General features: G+C 45.0%; 1 protein-coding gene across 3 annotated transcripts in view; it reads left to right on the top strand.

Annotated features, from left to right (window-relative positions):
- LOC142768985 (uncharacterized) overlaps nt 1-17,300 on the top strand; it is an 81,309-nt gene extending 64,009 nt beyond the window's left edge. For 2 of the 3 annotated variants that reach the window (XM_075871671.1, XM_075871672.1), the window contains exons 6-10: nt 2,321-2,404; nt 4,651-4,729; nt 5,121-5,200; nt 13,391-13,477; nt 17,164-17,300. In XM_075871671.1, the coding sequence (XP_075727786.1) occupies nt 2,321-2,404; nt 4,651-4,729; nt 5,121-5,200; nt 13,391-13,477; nt 17,164-17,271 (438 nt within the window). In that variant the 3' untranslated portion in view covers nt 17,272-17,300. The remainder of the gene's footprint in view (nt 1-2,320; nt 2,405-4,650; nt 4,730-5,120; nt 5,201-13,390; nt 13,478-17,163) is intronic. The other variant, XM_075871673.1, reaches the window with a different exon arrangement.
- Nucleotides 17,301-20,730: the final 3,430 nt, after the last annotated feature.

Here is a 20,730-nt window from a genome sequence, read left to right as displayed (position 1 = left end):
CAGGGGTATTGTAGTGGGGAATTCGCAAGGCACTGCCTAGTGGGACCATCTCTGATTGCGAAGTGCGAGCGTGTGCACGAGCTGTAGGCGCGCTGGGCTGCTCGATCATTTGTGTCTGTACCGGCTGCCTGCCTACAACCTGGCGTCGCTATTAAACCCCCTTGCACTTGTAGTGAATTGTGTGAGTGACTAAAGTTGGGCTCTGCTATACTTTACATGTGGAAAATGAAGTACCTAACTGGACTTGTTGGTTGCGCATACTTAAGACAAAGACCACAAAAAATTACCAGGCCTGTGTAGAAAACGTGGCCCAGCCATACCAAAAATTGGAAGTGTGGAATTTTTAGAAAAAGTTGGAAACTCTCAAGGAACTACTACTACAAGTACGCTCATCAGGTACGCGCCACACCACAAATAATTTATCTCTCAAGTTGGGAAGCACCCACGTTATTATTCGTCATTCATCGGTGAGATGAGGTAGCCGCCACGCCATTGCAAAGAATTGTGCGCACTTTTTTATGCGGTGCTTCAACGTGATGAAAATTTCAGGCTGATCTCTTCGCAATAGGTTGGAAGTGTTCAATGGACAAATTGCTACGCAATTCAAATTGCTTGTTGCCTGTTTTAAGGATTGTCATTCTGTCACGCCTGGTCGTTAATTAACTCTTCTAACAGGCTATATCACTCATGTTGATGCGGTTTGATCCATGCATAACGCCCGTGTAGGCTTTTTTTTTGCAACGTATATTACAGCACTGGCATGACTCCAGATAATTACTGGATACCTATGTATTTCGTACGCAATGTATATACGTAAATATTATTTCCTCCTCCATACAGCCAGTTGTCTAGACTTTAAGCTATTCCTTTTAAAACGTTCCGGACCAGCTTTACCCAAGTCTATCTTTCCTTCACATGATGTGCTCTGAGGCTTTCGAGCACGGTGCAAGAATACTTTAGGTGAGCAAACGCCGGGACCATCCGCTGACCAATATTCTGCTTCGCTAGGAACTCGGAAAACGGCGCTACAAACTTTGCCCCATATCCCCCCCCCCCCTTTTCGGTGTAGGAAAGCCTGGGGATGTAAGAAAGTATCGGTGCTCAATTACCATCGCCACAACAATCTCGCCGCGTCGTCAATCTCCTCCCTTATCATCCTCTTTCGCGGCGCTGCTCTATGCATGTCGCGTGGTTGATATCGCACGACTACCCGGTTTTCTCAGATTTTGAAACCGTAGCTCACGTGCAGGATGTGCTTTGCGTAATTTGCCAGCAGCCAGTGACGGCCCCCAGCCCGGCGAGCCATCTATTGACACGCCGCAAAACGAAACCATAATCAGTCCCTCTCCGCCAAGCACTCGCTTCGCGTCATTCGCTCACCTTAAGTATCCTTGCACCGTATTTTTGAGTCAGCGTATTTTGATTGTGGTAAGGCAAGTAATTTCAAACCTGTGCTACGGCGGTTACCCTCGTTACGGCACCCGAGTCGGCTCACAGAAGAAGCTCGATACTCTGCCCTGCAAAGTTCAGAGTTACTACAACTGACTACGAGCTACTCAGAGAGCCCACAATGCGGTGGTGAAGCTGCACCTTCAAGTACCCACGTGTGAGTGGCCCGCTACGTTGCTCTAAACGAGTAGCGTTTATCAAGACCCAGTAAAGTTGTATGTCTGTTTGTCTGATTGGTTATCCGTGCGTAATAAATACCATATAAGAAAACCAGAAAGACACCGGCACGGTTCTGTGGTAGAATACTTGGTTTTTACGGGAGCGAACCACAATTTAACAAAAGTCAATCTTCGATACTTTTTTCTGATTTCTCTTTTTTGTTTTTTTGTGTGATAGTGGTTACAATACTGATAAGATGACTACAATGTGGTATTCGCTACACTACCGGCTTTCATAGAAGCATCAAGCAATTTTGATTCTGATAAGATACAGGGATACCTTCAACGTGGAGCTGCCGAAGGGTGTACTGCTCACGAGATCAGCTCAAAGAAGCTCTAAAACTGCAACTTATTATCCTTGCCGGAATATAAAGTTTTTTTCTGCAAAGTAGCCCATTTACCTGATGCTGTGGTGACGTTGCCTATCTGCTGCGGCATTTTCAAAGGCGGGTTCAAGCCACGAACTAGCAATGCTCACCAACATTTTAATCGGCGAATCGGAATTGTCAACAAGCCTTCACTTAATAAGCATCAAGCTCGCACTAGTGGGTATCTATGGTTGCCTGCATAGTGCAATACGTTTAAAAGCTCTAGGGATGTGGATGGACGGCACCATATACACATAATGCCTGATGCGTGTTTTTTTTCTTCAGAAAGGGTACGCCCGTGGTTGCCAATTTCCTTGTCGTGATGGCACGAGAAGAGTGGGAGCATACCCAGATGAGACAACATGCATTGTAAGCAAAGTTTGTCCAGAAGTAATTGCTTCGAAATTAGATTTTATTAGTAAAAATGCCACCAATAACCACGCAGCTACTGTCGGTTAGATTTAAACACACTACCAAAAAAGGGAAGGCCATTCTTAGTGTAAAAAATATATATATAGAGAAAAAAGCTGCTTATCCTTTCAAAAATTGGTATAGCACAAAAGTGAAGTGTACCTCCAGATGTAGTTGAGCGTTTATTGTGCATTGTTTTACCTCAAGGACAAAAGGAATGATTGCCAGAGAAACAAGTTACAATGTCACGCGAAGAAATGTAAGCAGTTGAAAATTTGCAGTGCGCACATGGAGAAGGAAGCATGCATGAAATGAGCATTCACAGGACGAGTGAGTGGCGATAAGCAAATTTTCCACCTCAGCATTTATATTTACCACAGCAAAAAAACAAGACGTTACATTTGAAAAGGACAACACGCACACAGCGGTGTTCTTCCTAAATGTTCCGTCTTTTTTTTATCTAGTAAGTTTATCTTAATCATCAAGCAACTCGCCCAAGCAGCCGTTTCAACACTTACATCACACTGGTAAAACAGAAATATGCACAAAATGAACACACAAGTAAACGCAGGACTAGCATAAAGAACTATCAGAAATACGCCATAAGTGCGCGCACGGGTGCGTGACTACACCAGAGATATACGCACTTTGACCGAGCCACGAGGAGGCGCACACGCTAAGTAACGCACGGGCTGGCGCGGGATGACGAACTTTAGAGCGCGCGTGCCCGACGCACGCCCCTCGTGCCATCTCGCTACTGATGACAAAAACGCACCTAATTTGCTGTGCTCTGAGGGCCGCCAACGCTGCATGACGCAGGTGAATAACTCATCTTTAACCATCTGAGCAACCTCCGCTCTGTGACCTATTGGTTGCGTCGCGTGCAGTGAACCTAGAGGTCGCTGGTTGGACACCCCACTACAAAATGTTTTCTACTAAATTTTGTTTTTTTTAATTTTCTATACATTTTACAGCATTATATTCATGACATAAATACGTCAGTGGAGCCGTGGGGAACCCAGGCTGAAACAATTTCGTGTAAAAAGCGGGAAGAAAGGCAAGAAGGGTGACCAGCAGAGCGTTCAGGTTTGAAATCTACCCTGGTAGGAAGGTAGCGCGACTATAAATACATGGACTCCAAAAACAAACTCTAGGCAATTATTTAATGTTTTTAGAATAAAAAGCAAACGATTACCGGTATATCTGCAGTATTACTACGCAGCAATACACACTAATATTTGGCCACGCATCTGGTGTGGAGTGCAACTTGGCGGCAGCGAGATCCGCAGGAAGAGCCCTTCGTCACTGTGAAACACAAGATTATTGCACGTTACGGCCAAGGCTCACAATCTGGTGAACATATTCACATCGACTGTGCTCTTGCTCCTCTGCTTCTTTGGTTTGGCTTGCGTGAGATAATTGATATTCTTCACGGAAACTAAATTTATGAATACATATTACCAGCAAAGCCATTTATACCGGCCATAACTTGCTTGGCATATCGGCTATGCAGCATTGTACTGCATACCAGAATTTTATCCTCATTTTAAACTTATTTGTACCGCCGAAACAAGTTGAGTATCACTAACATTAGGTGGGCCGATGAAATTAAAAAGTTAGCACGTATAACATGACAGCAGAAAGCGCAAGACAGGGTTCTTCGAAGAATCATGGAAGATGCCTTTGCCCAGCAGTGGGTGTAGTCACGCTGTTGCTTCTGCTGCTGCTGCTGCTGATGATGATGAATAAATGACTCTTATGATGACGCAATTCACAGATAATAACACTGGAATTTACTGCAATGGCCAATGTGTGTAAGCTGTCGGCAGTACAACCGCCATAAACAGCTACACAGCTCGCTTTGCTACGCAGAAAATGGACTAGTCAGATGCACCTACACATTTTGCTTAGCTATATGACAGCGTATATTGGTGCACCGGGCAGGCATATAAGTGCGGCAGAACAGCTGAAGCTGCTACGCTTGCAGGCTCCTATGTGTTTGACATCAGAAGAATTATAACACGCTGAGTAAACTTACCCTGATTATGTATAAAGTTCCGCGTAGTTTGTATAGCGCATGGAACACATCATGAGCAATATTCAGAAAACTGGCGTACTGGATTTTTAACCCATTGAGAGAGTTTGTTTTAACATACAGGCATCTTTGTTTGTGTCAGTTATTAAGCCTTGCGTCGTGTTTGCAGAACGTGAACAGCAATGACAAGCGAGAAGGAGTAGCTGGAGTATGTAGGAATGGGGAATGTGTAGAATATTACCTACTGGGTAAGCATTTCTTTCTACTTATTATTTACGACTTGAAATGTACTGTCAACTGTAATAGATCTAAATATTCGTAAGAAAAATTTCTTTAAATATACGATTACTGAACTCCCTGATGAAGAGTCATTTTCTTACGTTTAAACTCTTTGTTTGAACCGGAATTATGCTGTTTGAAATTCTCTCTATGAACATCCACAGTTTTAGAGTGAAAGCAAGCTGAATGTCTACATTAGTTTAATGGGCCTATCTGCTTGAGTCACCTAATCTGCAGGAGACATGCGTACAAAATTTTCAACACAAGCATCTGCTATTAAACCTTTATTTGTACTTTTTTCCTTGAGACGTTTGTGTCACTGCTATGCTTCCTGAAGATACATACTTTTTTCTTTTGCAGATAAGCCAGAAGCGACAATAGCAGTTCAAAGAGTATTTGCAAAAGAGTATGAAAAATGCCCAGAAAAGGAGCACGTTGGGGTATGCAACCTGAAACTGACCGCAGAGAAATTGTTTAAAATTTAAAGGTGTAGTTTACGCTCAAATACTGACGCTTGTGAAATTATTCGTGATTATGCGATATTGTTGTAGGGAATAATTGTACTACTTTCACGGCTACTATCTCTGTACTAAAACTGTTCATCATTACCAAGAGTGCCACTATGAAAGTTATATCGCAGTGGTAGCTAGAATATTGGCCGTGAGCATGCTGCAACACACACTGTCACTTCATTTACGGATTTATTTACTGTCACTTTGTCGACGCAGAAGGCATATAGATGCATCAAAGCATTCGGCATGAAGAAGGCATTCGGTAAAAAATAGCGAATGCGCGGCAAATATGCTCACTATAAATGCATAACTTTCTCCTATCCTCTCCCAATCATATTACAATATATATGAGGGAAGGATGTGCATACTTAAGTGCTCGTTTTTTCTTGGTATACAAAATACAAAATATCAAGGAGATCTAACGGACAAATAAGCAAAGAAAGTATAAGAGAATTTATTAGACCAAATTGTATTGTAAAGGAGAATGAACAAAAGTGGATGAGAAGATAACTCGCCGTGGGGAGGAACCGAACCTGTGACTTTCAAATAACGTAATGCATGGTGGTTGAGTGGCCGTAACGTTGCAAGTAGTCAAGTAGATCCTCTGGGAGCACTCACAACGGGGTTTATTTCAACGTTTCAGCCATAGTCTGGCCTTCATCAGAATTAAAGGCACAGTTTGTTGGTGCTCATATATATATATATATATATATATATATATATATATATATATATATATATATATATATATATATATATATTGTAGTGAAGAAGATGAGTGCTACTCAGAAAGGCAGGGGGTATGACTCAGTCAGTGAAGAAGACGACGTTTGGTTGGCTGGGTTCTCAGACTGGTTACGCCATTACCACTTGACGTGTCGTGACCGCTCTCCTGTTTCATAAAAGAGTGCCACTCTAAAACGCCCCATTATAATTGGTGGAGAGTGCTGGGTAACGCCTAATCCTGGAATTGCGAAACCGTACGTTGCCTCCACTACGATGTCCAGCAAAGACGATCAGCAGGCGGCCGCCTCGGCTCCAACTACTGCAGCTCCTGTCTGTCTCGGCTCCTTTCGGCAACGCGATCCGCCTACCTTCAGTGGAACCGATGACAAAGACGCGGAAGACTGGCTCGACGAATACGACCGGGTGAGCAAGCACAACAAGTGGGACGATGCGCACAAGCTTACTGTCGTCCAATTTTATTTGACTGACGTAGCCAGTCTGTGGTACCGCAATCACGAGAGAGACCTCCCCATCTGGTCGGCTTTCCGGACGGCGTTCGCGGACTTGTTTGGCCGTTCAGCGCTTCGCAAACTATGGGCCGAACAGCGCTTGCGTACTAGGGCTCAGCAGAATGGTGAGAATTACACCAGTTATGGTCGACCTTTGCCGGCGTGTCAACACGGCCATGACAGAAGCCGAGAAGATCAAACACATCTTGAAAGGCGTGACTGACGACGCATTTAAGATGCTTGTCGCCAAAAGCCCGCAAACGGTAGCGGAAGTCATCCAACTTTTTCAGAGCTATTATGAGCTCTGGAAACAGTATGACACCACTCGTCGTGCCAACGATGTGCAACAATCTCCGCTTTAACGTCGCCTGGCACTACTATAGACCACAACACTTTGCTTCTCGAGATCAAGCAATTTGTACGAGAAGAGGTCACACGCCAGTTGTCTCTCGTGCCTTATACCTCCGAAGGTGCCCCATCTACTTTATCGCCATCAATACAGCGAGTAGTGCAGGAGCAAGTGTCCGAGGCGCTACCGACAGCTCACGCACCACCTGTGGCTGCTCCAATGAGATATGCCGAAGCACTGAACGGAACCCGACGTCCACTTGTCGCGAACGGCCACGCTTCTTTGTCACGAACGCCTACGTCCACGCGCCCCTTTGTCGTAACGACTGAGCCTATGTACCAGGCTGCCCGTCCTTTCTCCCGACCACCACCTCCGCGCTTCCACAACCCTTGGCGCACTCAAGACAACCACCCCATACGCTTCGCCTGCGGAATTGCGGGACATGTGGCACCATTTTGTCGACGGCGTGAGTTTTTCCTGCGTGACGACGTCAGGCCCAACAATTGTGCTTTCCCACAACGACCAGAGCCTGCTGTATCTGGCGAGACTGCGACCATGGACACATTTTCACCTCGCCGGAACTTCAACAGACACCGGTCGCCTTCACCTCAACGCCGTTCCCTTTCCCCTATGCTACGTCGACCTCGCCCTGTCCCTGAGGAAAACTAGGAGCCGCAGTTCCGGGGGCAAGAACTGCGGATATTTCGAACTCCACAAGACCTTGTTTTTTGCCGTCCAACGTCGTTGCTGTCTCCGTTGAAGGTATACCTGTTTTTGCATTGCTCGATACTGGCGCCGCAGTGTCTGTAATGACTGAAAAACTTTGCCGTCGACTAAAAAAAGTCACAACGCTTCTTCACGACTTCGTTTCGAGCACTGCAAGCGAGAAACGAATTCGCCCTTTTGCTGCATGCACAGCAAATTTCGCTATTGCTGACAATATTCATGTCGTCGAGTTTGTAGTGCTCCCGCAGTGTTCCCATGTCATTATATTGGGCTGGGACTTTCTCTGCACTCATCATGCCGTCATCGACTGTGCTCGCGCCGAAGTGGAATTCGCGCCGTTATGCGACGCTGCTTCACTCGACTCGTTCCTTCCACCTGCAAAAGTTTTCGTTGCCGCTGACACTTCGATACCCCCGTTCTCATCCGCCCTAGTTCCGCTTTGCTGTGACGTCTCTAGTGGCTCAACTGTTCTTTTTACGCCTTCTGAAACCACTGTTCGCCGCAAGTGCTTCCTGATTCCTTTCGCCGTTGTAAATGTTCACGAGGCATCAAGCGCAATTTATGTTTCAAACCCGTTTCCCTCACCTTCCAAGTTACTGTACGGAGAGTGCTTGGGCTTTGCCGATGACATTGATAACTCGAGTGCACATGTAGTTCCTGACCACTCGACTACGCTACCTATTGACACTGTTGATTGCTGCGCGTCATCCTCTTCCCCATCATTCACCGACGCAATTTCGCGCTGCATCGACACCAACCTCACGGCCAAGCAGCGCACCGACATCATCGCCCTCCTCGAGCGCTTCCGTGCCAGCTTCGACCACCAGCAACTGACTTTGGGCCGTGCTTCCACAGTATCTCACGAAATCAACACTGGCCTTCACGCTCCTTTACGTCAGCGTCCGTATCGGGTATCGGCATCTGAGCGTCACATAATCACGGAACAAGTTGACGACATGTTGAAGCGAGGTGTTAATGAGCCCTCTAACAGCCCGTGGGCATCCCCAGTTGTTCTAGTCAAGAAAAAGGATGGCTCAATAAGATTCTGCGTCGACTGCCGCCGGTTAAATAAGATCAAATGCTAAGATGTTTACCCGCTACCCCACATAGACGATGCCCTTGACTGCTTACAAGGCGCGGAGTTCTCGTCACTAGATCTGCGTTCAGGTTATTGGCAGGTTCCCATGGCTGAGGCTGATCGCCCCAAGACGCGCTTTGTTACCCCTGATGGCTTATACGAATTTAACGTCATTCCATTCGGGCTCTGCAATGCGCCTGCCACTTTCGAGCGCATGATCGACAACATCCTCCGTGGCCTGAAATGGCAGACATGTCTGTGTTATTTAGACGATGTCGTGATATTTTCAAGCGACTTTTTAACGCATCTTCAGCGGCTCGAGACAGTGCTTACTTGCCTCACCTCCGCCGGTCTACAGCTCAACTTGAATAAGTGCTGCTTCGGCCGAAAACTCCTAATTTTGGGCCATGTTGTATCTAGAGATGGCATTCTTCCGGATCCGACGAAACTCCGTGCCGTTGCCGAATTTCCTAAACCGAAGACCTTAAAAGAACTTCGCAGCTTCCTCGGTTTATGTTCATATTTTCGTCGTTTTATTCGAAACTTCGCCTCCATCATATCGCCCTTGACTGACCTTCTTGGCGGCAACAACGACCTTTCTAGTTGGTCGTCAGCTTGTGATGATGCATTTGCCACACTCCGCCACCTTCTTACGTCACCTCCTATACCGCGACATTTTGATACTCTTGCCCCGACGGAAATACACATGGATGCTTGCGGAGTTAGCCTCGGTGCTGTGCTCGTCCAGCGTAAACCTGGATTTGATGAGTACGTCGTCTCTTACGCCAGCCGTGCACTCACAAAAGCAGAAGCCAACTATTCAGTCACCGAAAAAAAGTGTCTAGCCATCATATGGGCCATAGGCAAGTTTCGACCCTATCTTTACGGGCGCCCATTCAGCGTGGTTACAGATCATCACGCATTATGGTGGCTCTCCTCGTTAAAAGATCCCACCAGCCGGCTCGCCCGTTGGGCGCTTCGGCTACAAGAGTACGACATTCACGTCGTTTACCGATCTGGCCGAAAACATTCCGACGCAGACGCTTTGTCCCGATCACCTCTACGATGTAGTGACAAGTCGCCGTCTTCGCCTACCCCCGACGTATCTGCACTTAGTGTCAGCGACATGCTACAGGAGCAACAAAAAGATCCTTGGATCACTTCACTTATCATTTTGTTGAGTCGAACTCCCTCGCAAAATATCCCTAGAGGTATGCGCCGTCAAATACAGCACTTAGTTATCAGGGATGGTTTGTTATACAGACGGAATTATGTCTCCGAAGGACGTCAATGGCTCCTAGTCATTTCCAGTCGTCTCCGCTCAGACATATGCGCCTCCTTTCACGCCGACCCACAATGCGCCCATGCTGGAGTGTTAAAAACCTACACCCACCTGTCCCACCGCTACTACTGGCGTGGAATGTATCGCTTCGTTCGTCGCTACGTACGTTCCTGTCTCGCTTGCCATCGCCGGAAGAATCCTACTCCAAGTTCTCATGCTCCACTACAACCCTTACCTTGTCCTGCCCGACCGTTTGACCGTGTTGGTATCGACCTGTATGGACCTCTTCCGATTACACCGGCTGGAAATCGCTGGGTAATCGTCGCTATCGATCACCTTACGCGCTATGCAGAAACTTCACCACTCTCTTCTGCATCAGCCAGTGACGTCGGTCGTTTCATACTGCATCAGATCACTTTACGTCACGGTGCACCACGTGAACTCCTGAGTGACCGAGGGCGTGTGTTTTTGTCGGATGCCGCCGAATCGCTTCTCAAGGAATGCCAAGTCATTCAACGCACCACCACCGCGTATCATCCTCAAACTAATGACATTACAGAACGATTCAACCGTACATTAGGAGTTATGCTGTCAATGTACGTCGCAACCGATCACACCAACTGGGACAGTATTCTCACTTTCGTAACATACGCGCATAATACTGCTGTGCGGACAACCACTGGTTTCTCTCCATACTTCCTCCTTTATGGTCGCGAGCCCTCTTGCACGCTATACACCATCCTTCCTTACCACCCGGATGTTGCTGAGTCGACGGCGATGTCACAAGCTGCTAAATACGCGGAAGAGTGTCGTCAGCTTGCCCACTCCTTCACAAGTGCTGAACAGCAACGACAGAAACACCACCGCGATAGCCCGACGCCTCCGGCTTCTTCTGCATCAGATGACTTTGTCTGGGTTCGCATCCCTTCAACCAGCCATGGTCTCTCAACGAAACTGACGTACAAGTATAACGGCCCTTACCGTGTGGTTAAGCAAACTTCACCCGTCAATTACATCGTCGAACCGCTAGAGCAGCCCCATGATCAACGACGCCGTGGACGTGAGACCGTCCACATAGACTGCCTAAAACGTATTATGATCCCTCTATTGTCTCCTGCCCATGAGTCGCCAGGATGGCTCTTTTCCGGAGGGGAGGAAATTGTAGTGAAGAGGATTAGTGCTACTCAGAAAGGCAGGGGGTATGACTTAGTCAGTGAAGAAGACGACGTTTGGTTGGCTGGGTTCTCAGACTGGTTCCGGCATTACCACTTGACGTGTCGTGACCGCTCTCCTGTTTTATAAAAGAGTGCCACTCTAAAACGCCTCATTATAATACACACACACACACACACATATATATATATATATATATATATATATATATATATATATATATATATATATATATATATATATATATATATATAATAGGATATGGCACAACGGGAGCGTTGTCAACAAGGATAAATATATTTATTTCCCAACAGTTTCGGGAGGGGTCCTCCCTTCATCAGGGGATATATGTCTGACACGGCTCTATGAGCACGGGTGACACTACGTCGGTCTGCATTTTTTCCAGCTCCTAGTTTTGTCTGTCCAGCACTGTCGATAATTTGCGTTGGGGTATCTCTGTTTAGTGTCAATATTTTCGTGCATAGTATCGCATTATTTTAGTGTACTTGTTCGTTTTATGAACGTGGCATAGTGCACAGAGGGTACAACATCTTGTTTAAAATTGATTATGTCATATGACTCGTGAATCAGGTTCGCAGTACAAGATAAACAAATAAATCTCTAGAAGATAAAATTCCACTTTCAAAAATAGCGTTATGTGCTTTATGACTTAGCTTTAGAGCTATACTTATCGCTCTATAGATTTAGCTAGAGATATTGCTCTTTCAATATCTGACGGTGGGATTGAGATACTACAGGCAACAAAAGATCAGTTATAAATGAAGTGTATCGATGTTGATTTGGTTAGAAAGTGCAGAAGACACTCCAAGTATTCGAGCGATATACCTTGACATACTTTTTTCAACACTGAACGTCTTGGAAATGTTTATTTACTGCCTGTATTTAAGAACGATTCATTGCAGGTAATGTTTTGTGAAGTCTAAGGCAGTAAGGTAACACAGGCAAAAGTATGTATAACATTGACTAATATAGCAAGAGAAGAGAAACCGTAATGATGGTGAGGAGAAGAGAGAGGAATGATACATTGCAGGTAATGCTATGTGAAATCTAGGGCAGCAACGTAACACAGGTGCAAGCATGTATAACATAGTCAAATATAGCGAGAGGGGGAAAGGATAATGATGGTGACGAGAGGTGAGAGAAATGATCTATTGCAGGTAATGTTATGTGAAGTCTATGGCAGTAATGTAACACAGGCAAAAGCATGTATAACATACACCAATATAACAAGAGGGGGAAAGCGTAATGATAGTAAGGAGAGGAAAGAGGAATAATCCATTGCAGATAACGTTATGTGAAGCCTATGGCAGTAACGTAACACAGGCAAAAGCATGTATAACATAGACTAATATAGCAAGAAAGGGGAAAAAGTATTGATGGTGAGGAGAGAGGAACGATCCATTGCAGGGAATGTTAAGTTTAGGGCAGTAACGTAACACAGGCAAAAGATGTATAACAGACTAATATAGCAAGAGGGAGGAAGAAGCAATGATGGTGAGGAGAGAGGAACAATTCCTTGCAGGTATTGTTATGTGAAGACTGGGGCAGTATAGGGGCCCGGGGATTTGTTTAGCTAATATTGTCTCATGTCGCCTGGCATAACGCAGGCAAAAACATGTATACCATAGACTAATATAGCAAGAGGGTGGGAAAGAGTATTGAGGGGGAAAACAACAGAGAGGGTGGCGCATGGCGTAGGCTTGTATAGTACATAAATTGTTGATTGGACATGTGAAATGAGGAACAGGAGAAGTGAAGTGAGACAGAGGGAAGAAGAGGTGTGCAGACGGTACTTATGCATCACAAATGGATGACTCTTTTCCCGTCATGGAGGCCTAGCGGGCAGCAAAGTTGGAGCAATGGTGTTTGCTTGGCCATGAAGGCGAACGTCAGTGAATATGGGCACATCCTTCTGTGACGCTCAGAGGCTGCGTCCGTCCTGTTCACTTTCTTTTGAACTCCGTAGTCTCATGCCAAGGGCAGCTTAAGTTCACATACTAATATCTTACCAAGTATCTTTCAGCACACGTTCGTTGAGTTTGTACTTGGAAGAGAGATGAATCGCTTCAGCGCCCTTCCTACTGCTTTTACAGTGGGTGCGTCTGGAGCTTTTTTCTCGAGTCAAATGTAAACTACACGAACTGCATGGGAAGCACGTATTCGTTAAAATATGTTAAAGCTACACATTTTTTGTTATCACAAAAAATTTTATTGATCAGTTTATTGATCACATTTGTTTGTTACTCTTGCGCAGAGAAATGCCCTTTCTGACTGTCACAATTTCTGTAAGAGCAATGGTGATTGGTATTTTGGTTACTACACAAGCAATAGCACATGTCAGGTAAGCAATATAAAGACGATAGTCTTTTTTAGGGACCTTGGACGCAAAAACTTTGGTCTTTCTGTCTGTCTGTACATTTGTCTGTTTGTTTACTCTTAACGGCATCGGGTATTTGAAACGGTTGACCCCATCCGCAGCGCTCACCAATGTTGCTCAAGATTCAGCGTTCATACTTGTGGAAATGCAATTAGAAAGCAATTATTGCGCATGTCTCGGGCACCATAACAACACGTATATACTCTGCTTGTGCATCTTCTACTAGAAAAGGCATACATAAGTAATTTTAAAGACCTTAGCACTTATCACGCTGCACTGATCATGTAACGCTTCCACGAAAAGACGAGTGTTTTCAATGCTTTGCTAACACGAGACGGTGGTGACACCTAGCCGTCGCCTTGCGTTCTACACAATATCACCTCTGAGACGGGCACGCACACCCGTGTCAGAGCCATGCCCTTCCTTTGCCAAGAAAACTGCCAGATGGCGCTCATGTCTCACGTGTGACGTGACTCGTTCGTTCGCCTCTACTGCATGCTCTAGGCACACTAATGCAGCGCCACCAGAATACCATTCACTGATTTTTTTTGCGCAGAACATCAAATAAATGTTTTGTTCACTCTCTCCACACGCCTATCCCTATCGTCTTTCGACTACATTTGCAGATTAGATGCAGATACAAGGTAATTTTTTTGCTGTAAAATAACATTGTCGCTGAAAAAAGTACAAGTAGAGTGAGCAATAAATAAAACTGTGGAAAAGTGCCCGAATGACATCCACTGCAGATAACGTGTTTGGATACACTTCATGGAATACGAACGCAGTTAATCTTAGGTCTGCTGGAAATCCTTGAGCAATATGAACTTCAGCGTTGTCATATTTGTATGATAATGCTCACCTTTACACCTATGCACTTTCAACAAACTTGGAAGTATTATTCCCGGCACTCATTTTCGATAAGTGTTTAGCCCCTTTTGTTGCATCATTTCTCCTTTACAATCGTTATATCTCCATCTTATTCTAAAAACCATAAAATGACTCGTGCTTTACGGTCCACTTCTAGAGATGTCATGAAAACGCAATTTTAATTACGAAGCAGTGAATTCGAAGCGTTTTCACTGCATATCTATCTATATGCTTACGTCTGCATGCGCTCTAGATCACCTCTTTAACATGCGTACACCAAATTGACAAGTGCGGGTAAACTTGGTTGGTGAATATGCATACCTGGCCATGAGGTGGTTAACACGAAAACCTCGTTGCGTACAGCATCAAACGCTTTCGTTCATGTACAAAACGTGCGGCCTATACCGTTATACCACGAGTCACAATATGCAGGTGTACCCTAGAGGTGACTGAAAGTTTATATCTACCCAGGAACGGCAATGAAATACATTCGCAATTTAAATGCACAATAATAAGGCAATTTGTCCTCAGCAGCGCTGTCCCGATGAATCCAAAGAATAAAAATTTGAACCCCATCGTGAATAGAACGCAAGCATTCAAATTGGCCGTCAGATATTTCACCATGGCACAGAGCCTCGCCAGGTCTTCAACGTGCCTCTGGAATATACCCTATGCTAGTGTAATGCTGTTGCCACGTCAATTATGGTTGCAATGCTAGCTGCCTAATTTTTTGACAAAGGAATCAAAATTACCCTTGAACACTTTTACAGAGGCTTCCTGTTCAGTTAGCGTCAAAAGTAATTTCACTAATGGTTATGCTTTCATTGCTGTTTATTGAAATTTGCATTGCTAATACAATGACTCAGCTAGGTGTACTCAAGCCTTTCTCGATCCCGAAAGGATGTCCTACCGAAAGTTATGCGTAATATTTGAACCATCACAACGTAAAGTACTGATCATCGTTTATATAATACGGACATTTGTGCTCTTTTACATTCTTAGTTCATTTCAAGCCCTCAATTACACTTCCAACAACAGTTCAGTCAACGTTTTTGGTAGGTCAACGAGACGCACTGAACTACTACACTTACAAAAACACGTTTCTCCATTTTTGTACCTCTGGTGCTAGGCAACGAAAAATGCAGCAAAGGCACTCACTCACCGACTGCTTCACACGAAACTGATTCCCTCAAGGCATGGGTTCTGCTTACTTTTTTTCATTTCTTTGGGATATTTATTTGGGCCGGTATACGAGCATACCGCTACCTTACATTTGAGGACGTGTGCGTCAGAAGTGACGCAACACGCTCACTGGTTCTTCTGACTGTGGCAGTATGAAAACAAACGGAGTACGTTCATTGCATCTTTCACGCACGCCTCAAAAGCCGCTGAGCCTAACATGCTGAAAAAGAGATCACTTTCAGCACCACAAGTTATTGTTGTCACTGAGGACTAAAAGTCAGAGATGCCAAAGAAAGTGTACGGAATCGTATTAGAAATATAGTGAAGACTACGACAAAACACACAAGTAAGCAAGCACCAGCGTCAGTAGCAGCACCAGACTATAGCTCGTGCTTGCCTGGATTTCGGCTGCTTGACGACCGCCGCTCTTCGACACTCTACCTGTAGCATTATTGAGTTTCCCTAACGCCCAGCGTGAATAATTATGTCAAAGAAGTAATTGTAATGTAAACATGCAGAAAGAAAACTGGACAAAAAGATGACTTGCAACCAGCGAGAACCGAACCTGCCACTTTCGAATAACGTGGTCTTATGCTCATCCAATGAGCTACTGTGGTGACCACCCCTCCATCTATGTTATAGGGCATATAGGGTAGAAACTTGGTAACGTCACTTATATAAGCTTTGTTGGTGCCTTGATTCCGCAGTGCCTGCATGACTGCTGATACCTGCACCGAATAAAATGCTATATCGTAACCTTTGAAGGCTATGCTTAGGGGTTAGTTGTATTGCACTTGTTTCTCGGTCAGCTGGTTGATAGTTCGAACATCATCTGTTGTTGTGTAGCCTGTGCGAAATTCTGATTGCTGTTTTGGTCTAGCGCATTATTATGAATTCCTAATTAAGTTTGCTAACATATTTATAACTACTCTGCAGAAAACGGAGGGTACGTGGATCCGCCAGTAATTTTTTATGCTAATGAGGTTCCCTTAGTCATGAATGAAAAAGACGTTGGCATTCTTCTGTAATTATGATACGCTCCTCGTCAAGAGACACTTTATATAGAGCAATTAAATTTCCTAACCCAATCTCTTTTCATCGTCTTTCAGCAGAACTGATGTTACCTTATCCTCAACAGCAGTTTGCTTCTTTGCATGGCCTCCATTGACTTCTTCACTTCTCCGCTCAATACTGGTAGATATGTGATACTTCTGGGCAATTACTCCACTTTAGAAGATCATGCTTCTTGTCTCGGCTGCTGAGCATATCTCTGTAGAAGTCCTCTTCGACTTCGACTATGCTATCAACTATTGTTGTGACTTTTCCATACTCGTGCCTTACAGCACACATTTGATTTTCGCGTATGCACAATTTCGCCTTCACAGTTTTTAAGCTTCTTCAGTTTTTTCCAGCTTTCTCAATTCTCGACTATGACCTTCTACCACATGTGTGCGAATTCGAGAAAAAAGAAACACTGGGCCCTGTGGTCCATTAGTCGTTATTTGACAATGTGTTTTTTCGAAAAAATTGTGACATTAACAGAAATAAATATTAAAAAGAAATATTACATGCTCATCACGTAAACACTTCGATCATTGCAGATGCCCACTGTGAATCGCCTGGGGTGGTGCTGCGGAAAAGACTGTCACAGAGAAAAGTACTGCGGTAAAAAAAGTAAAATCCGCTTATTGCGCAGTGCAACTGGATGAAGTCAGTGAATAAACAAAGGCAAAAATGACTTCTTCTAATACATTAGAACACAATTATTCGGTGTTATGAGTTTCTGTGCACAGCAAAGGGCCATTTTTGTTACATGCGCTGATGACACAGTGGTATGCCAGGTACATGGAGGCATCGCAACGGTCAAACATATTGGGGTGCTGCCTACTATGTTTTCATCTGTTTTTTGTTTTATTGCACTGCACCCCAAAAAGTATGACGATGTACAAAATCACCCAAGCCAAGTCTATGCTCAAAGGGAAGAATGAAGAAATAGAATGACTTAAGGCGAAGTGACAAATGCAAGGATGTTCCCTCTTTTTTGCACAAATAGGAGCTTATATGCATCCTGCAGGTCCTGCAGCTAAAGCTGCTCACACACTTATCTACCAATATCAAGCTTGAGTAAGGCCAGTGCCGCACCGCGATGGTCTAGTGGCTAAGGTACTCGGCTGCTGACCAGCCGGTGGCGGGATCAAATTCCCTCGGCGGTGGCTGCATTTTCGATGAAGGCGAAACGGTTGTAGGTCCATGTGCTCATATTTGGGTGCACGTTAAAGAACCCAAGGTACATGAAATTTCTAAAGCCTTCCACTAGGGCGTCTCTCATATGCATATGGGGGTATTAGGGCGTTAAACATCACTTATCAATCATTCAATGAGTATGGGAAACGATACAACTTTGTTGTAGGTACTTCGCTGTAATGAACTAATCCTATGCTATACATTCACAATCTTAATACAGGCAACTATAGTCATCGCTTTAGCCTAGGTAGCATAGATGGCATTTCTGATTCATATAAACTTTTCCGCCCATTTGCCTCTTTACATCGGGTCCAAATAATCTTTAACCAAAAAAGAACGATTTGCATTCTTTGAAGTTTGGCTCGTAAATTTTGTACAAACCGTTAAAATCGCAGATCTTTAGAATCATACAGAATTTCAAGCTCATGAATCGCGAAAGTGGTTTATCAACATGATGTGTGTGTGTGTGTGTGTGCTTTTAAATGAAGACAAAAAAGTGTCGGGCACGAGTGCTGCTGAGTAGGAAAATATAAAAACTATGTAGTGTAAACAACCGGTCCACAGCGAGGGTGTCGTCTCCTGTCAATCTTTTGCAATGGCGCAGTCAACAAAAACAAAGGCATACGTCTACGCATCTGTGTTCATCGATGCGATCAACGTGCAGCCGCAATAAGCGCAAGTTGAGGACGGAGTCAAGGCCTTCTCAGCCCCTGCTAACTTACCGCCACTGCAGCCATCAATCAACACCAGCGCCTAGGGCCCATCAATGGCTCACACTTCAGTGACGCTTTAATATCTCTACGTAAGAAGGGACGCTAAACTCACGTCACTGACTATGAACCCAGCCACCGTTAGTAGAGAGAATAGAGCGCACTCCGCTTACACCACTCGTGGCTCGTCCGATGGCTCCACAGACAACTGCGCGGAACTTTTGCACTTACTGACGCAACTATTAAGTCAGCTCAACCACATGCTGACGTCAAACTCCGTGTTCTCGCCTGCTGCTTTATCCCTGGCTGTTTGGGCAGTGCCGCAGTACTGAGGTTCCAGAAAAACGCTGTTATGTGAATTGAGACTATTACTTTTTTTGGTTCCCACCATGCCTGGCATGACAACAAAGAAAATGGCTGTTGGCCAAAGGCCACCTTCGTGCAACAGTTGTCGGCAAGTATATTACGAACGCTCAGCAGTGTGTTCTCCAGCAGTTTGACTGGCGCTAGCGCCACGTAGCTTTCTGTTTTGCTCTCCAGATCTTGGCATTGCATGTCGATTTACTATCCCGACCCATCGAAAGGTTAGTTCGGCAATATCGCCCAGCGCTTCGCAGCTGACATCAGTCAAGGTATTGCAGGTCCCGCATCGGAGCGTTCGTCTAAAGCTTGCCGACGGCTGTACGCCAACGAATGTTATAAATACGAAGTAAGGAACAGTCCTGTTTAGCTCCTCGCTCTTTTCAACCGGATTTGCCTCGAAGACTCCGGGTTCAGCCAGACGCATGCGCAGAACGGGCCTCAGGAGGGACACCACTTCAAAGCGGCAGATGCACACTGCAGCAGCATCGACAGGCATATAGGCATTGTGCCCGCGGACGAAGACTGGAGAGTACTCTTTCTCGCAGCCCGTCCCAAGGAAAGAACATTCGCTGAATTTATGAAGCAAGGCTGATAGTTGGGCTGAATTTATGTGACCGAACTTATGATATGCCATCACCTCATGCACTATATCAAGCAACCCAATAAAGAACGCGATCACTTCTGATGGTACGGGTCCACAACAACGGAATCGACGAACTTACAGCTGTTGCGTAAACTGCGCTGCATCAAGGCCACGTCTCAGCCGCCTTCCAAACGAGTTCGAGGTACCATGAGTAGCCCTCTCGGGAGTGCGCTGCCAGTCGGTGCGCTAGATTTTCAGCCTCAGACCGAAACTGGGAGCTGCTTGCTTCCCGCCATCCTCATCGTCGAGAACCTGCACGAGGAGGTGGTTTTAGGAGCTGACTACGTCCTCTCGGGGGAAATAAAGCTCATTTACAGATAGCTGAAATGAGTTCCACTGCTTTACCCTGAGCTCGAACTCAAATTTCAAAGTCAAAAAGCAGCAGACACACATGTTAAGCCGAAGAAGCATTTTCAGTGAACATTCAGACCGATTCAGCTTTCATTGAGGACGACGCAGCGAGCAGTGGAAAGAAAAATGGTATGTCTTACCTTAAGAGACAAGAAGAGAGTGAATTAGGGAACAAACGGGGGTCCAGGATATCATAGTTGAAATCAAGAAGAGGAAATGGACATGGGCTCAGCATGTAGTGCGTAGACAGGATAATCACTGGTCATTAAGGGTAACTAACTCGATTATTAGAGAAGGCAAGTGGGTTAGGGGGAGACAGAAGATTAGGTAGGCAGGTGAGATTAAGAAGGTTGCGGGTATAAATTGGCAGCAGCAAGCACAGGACCGAGTTAAGTGGCGAAACATGGGAGAGGAATTTGTCCTACAGTGGGCGTAGTCAGGATGGTGATGATGATGATGATGATTCATACACTTATCTACCAACTTTACAGCAGTCAGTGGCTGGCTATGTTTGCCGTTCACACACGAAATCGTTTACGGCACTTTGAAATGAAAAACAGTTTCTGGTATTTCTGATGGTCATACGCATAAAACATATGCAAAAACTTACAATTGAGACAAGCTACAATGTAACAGTGACATCAGCTTTATTTCGTTTTGATCTCTTGGGAAGTTTTCTACGCCAATCGCTGATCTTCAATGCGTTTTCCAAACGCCATTCTAAAGAGTTCAAAATGTAAAGAAATCAAGAGAAGCTAGAATGTTGAAGAAATTTATTGAAGAAGACAATTTTTTAGAGGAACCATGTGACTCAGACAAAATGCCCACCTCCTGTTTTCTCTTGGTTCATTCATTTA

The sequence above is a fragment of the Rhipicephalus microplus genome, chromosome 8 (genome assembly GCF_043290135.1).
Source record: "Rhipicephalus microplus isolate Deutch F79 chromosome 8, USDA_Rmic, whole genome shotgun sequence".
Taxonomy (NCBI): Eukaryota; Metazoa; Arthropoda; class Arachnida; order Ixodida; family Ixodidae; genus Rhipicephalus; species Rhipicephalus microplus.
The sequence above is the reverse complement of the archived record's forward strand: the minus strand, read 5'-3'. Positions and strand labels throughout refer to the sequence as shown.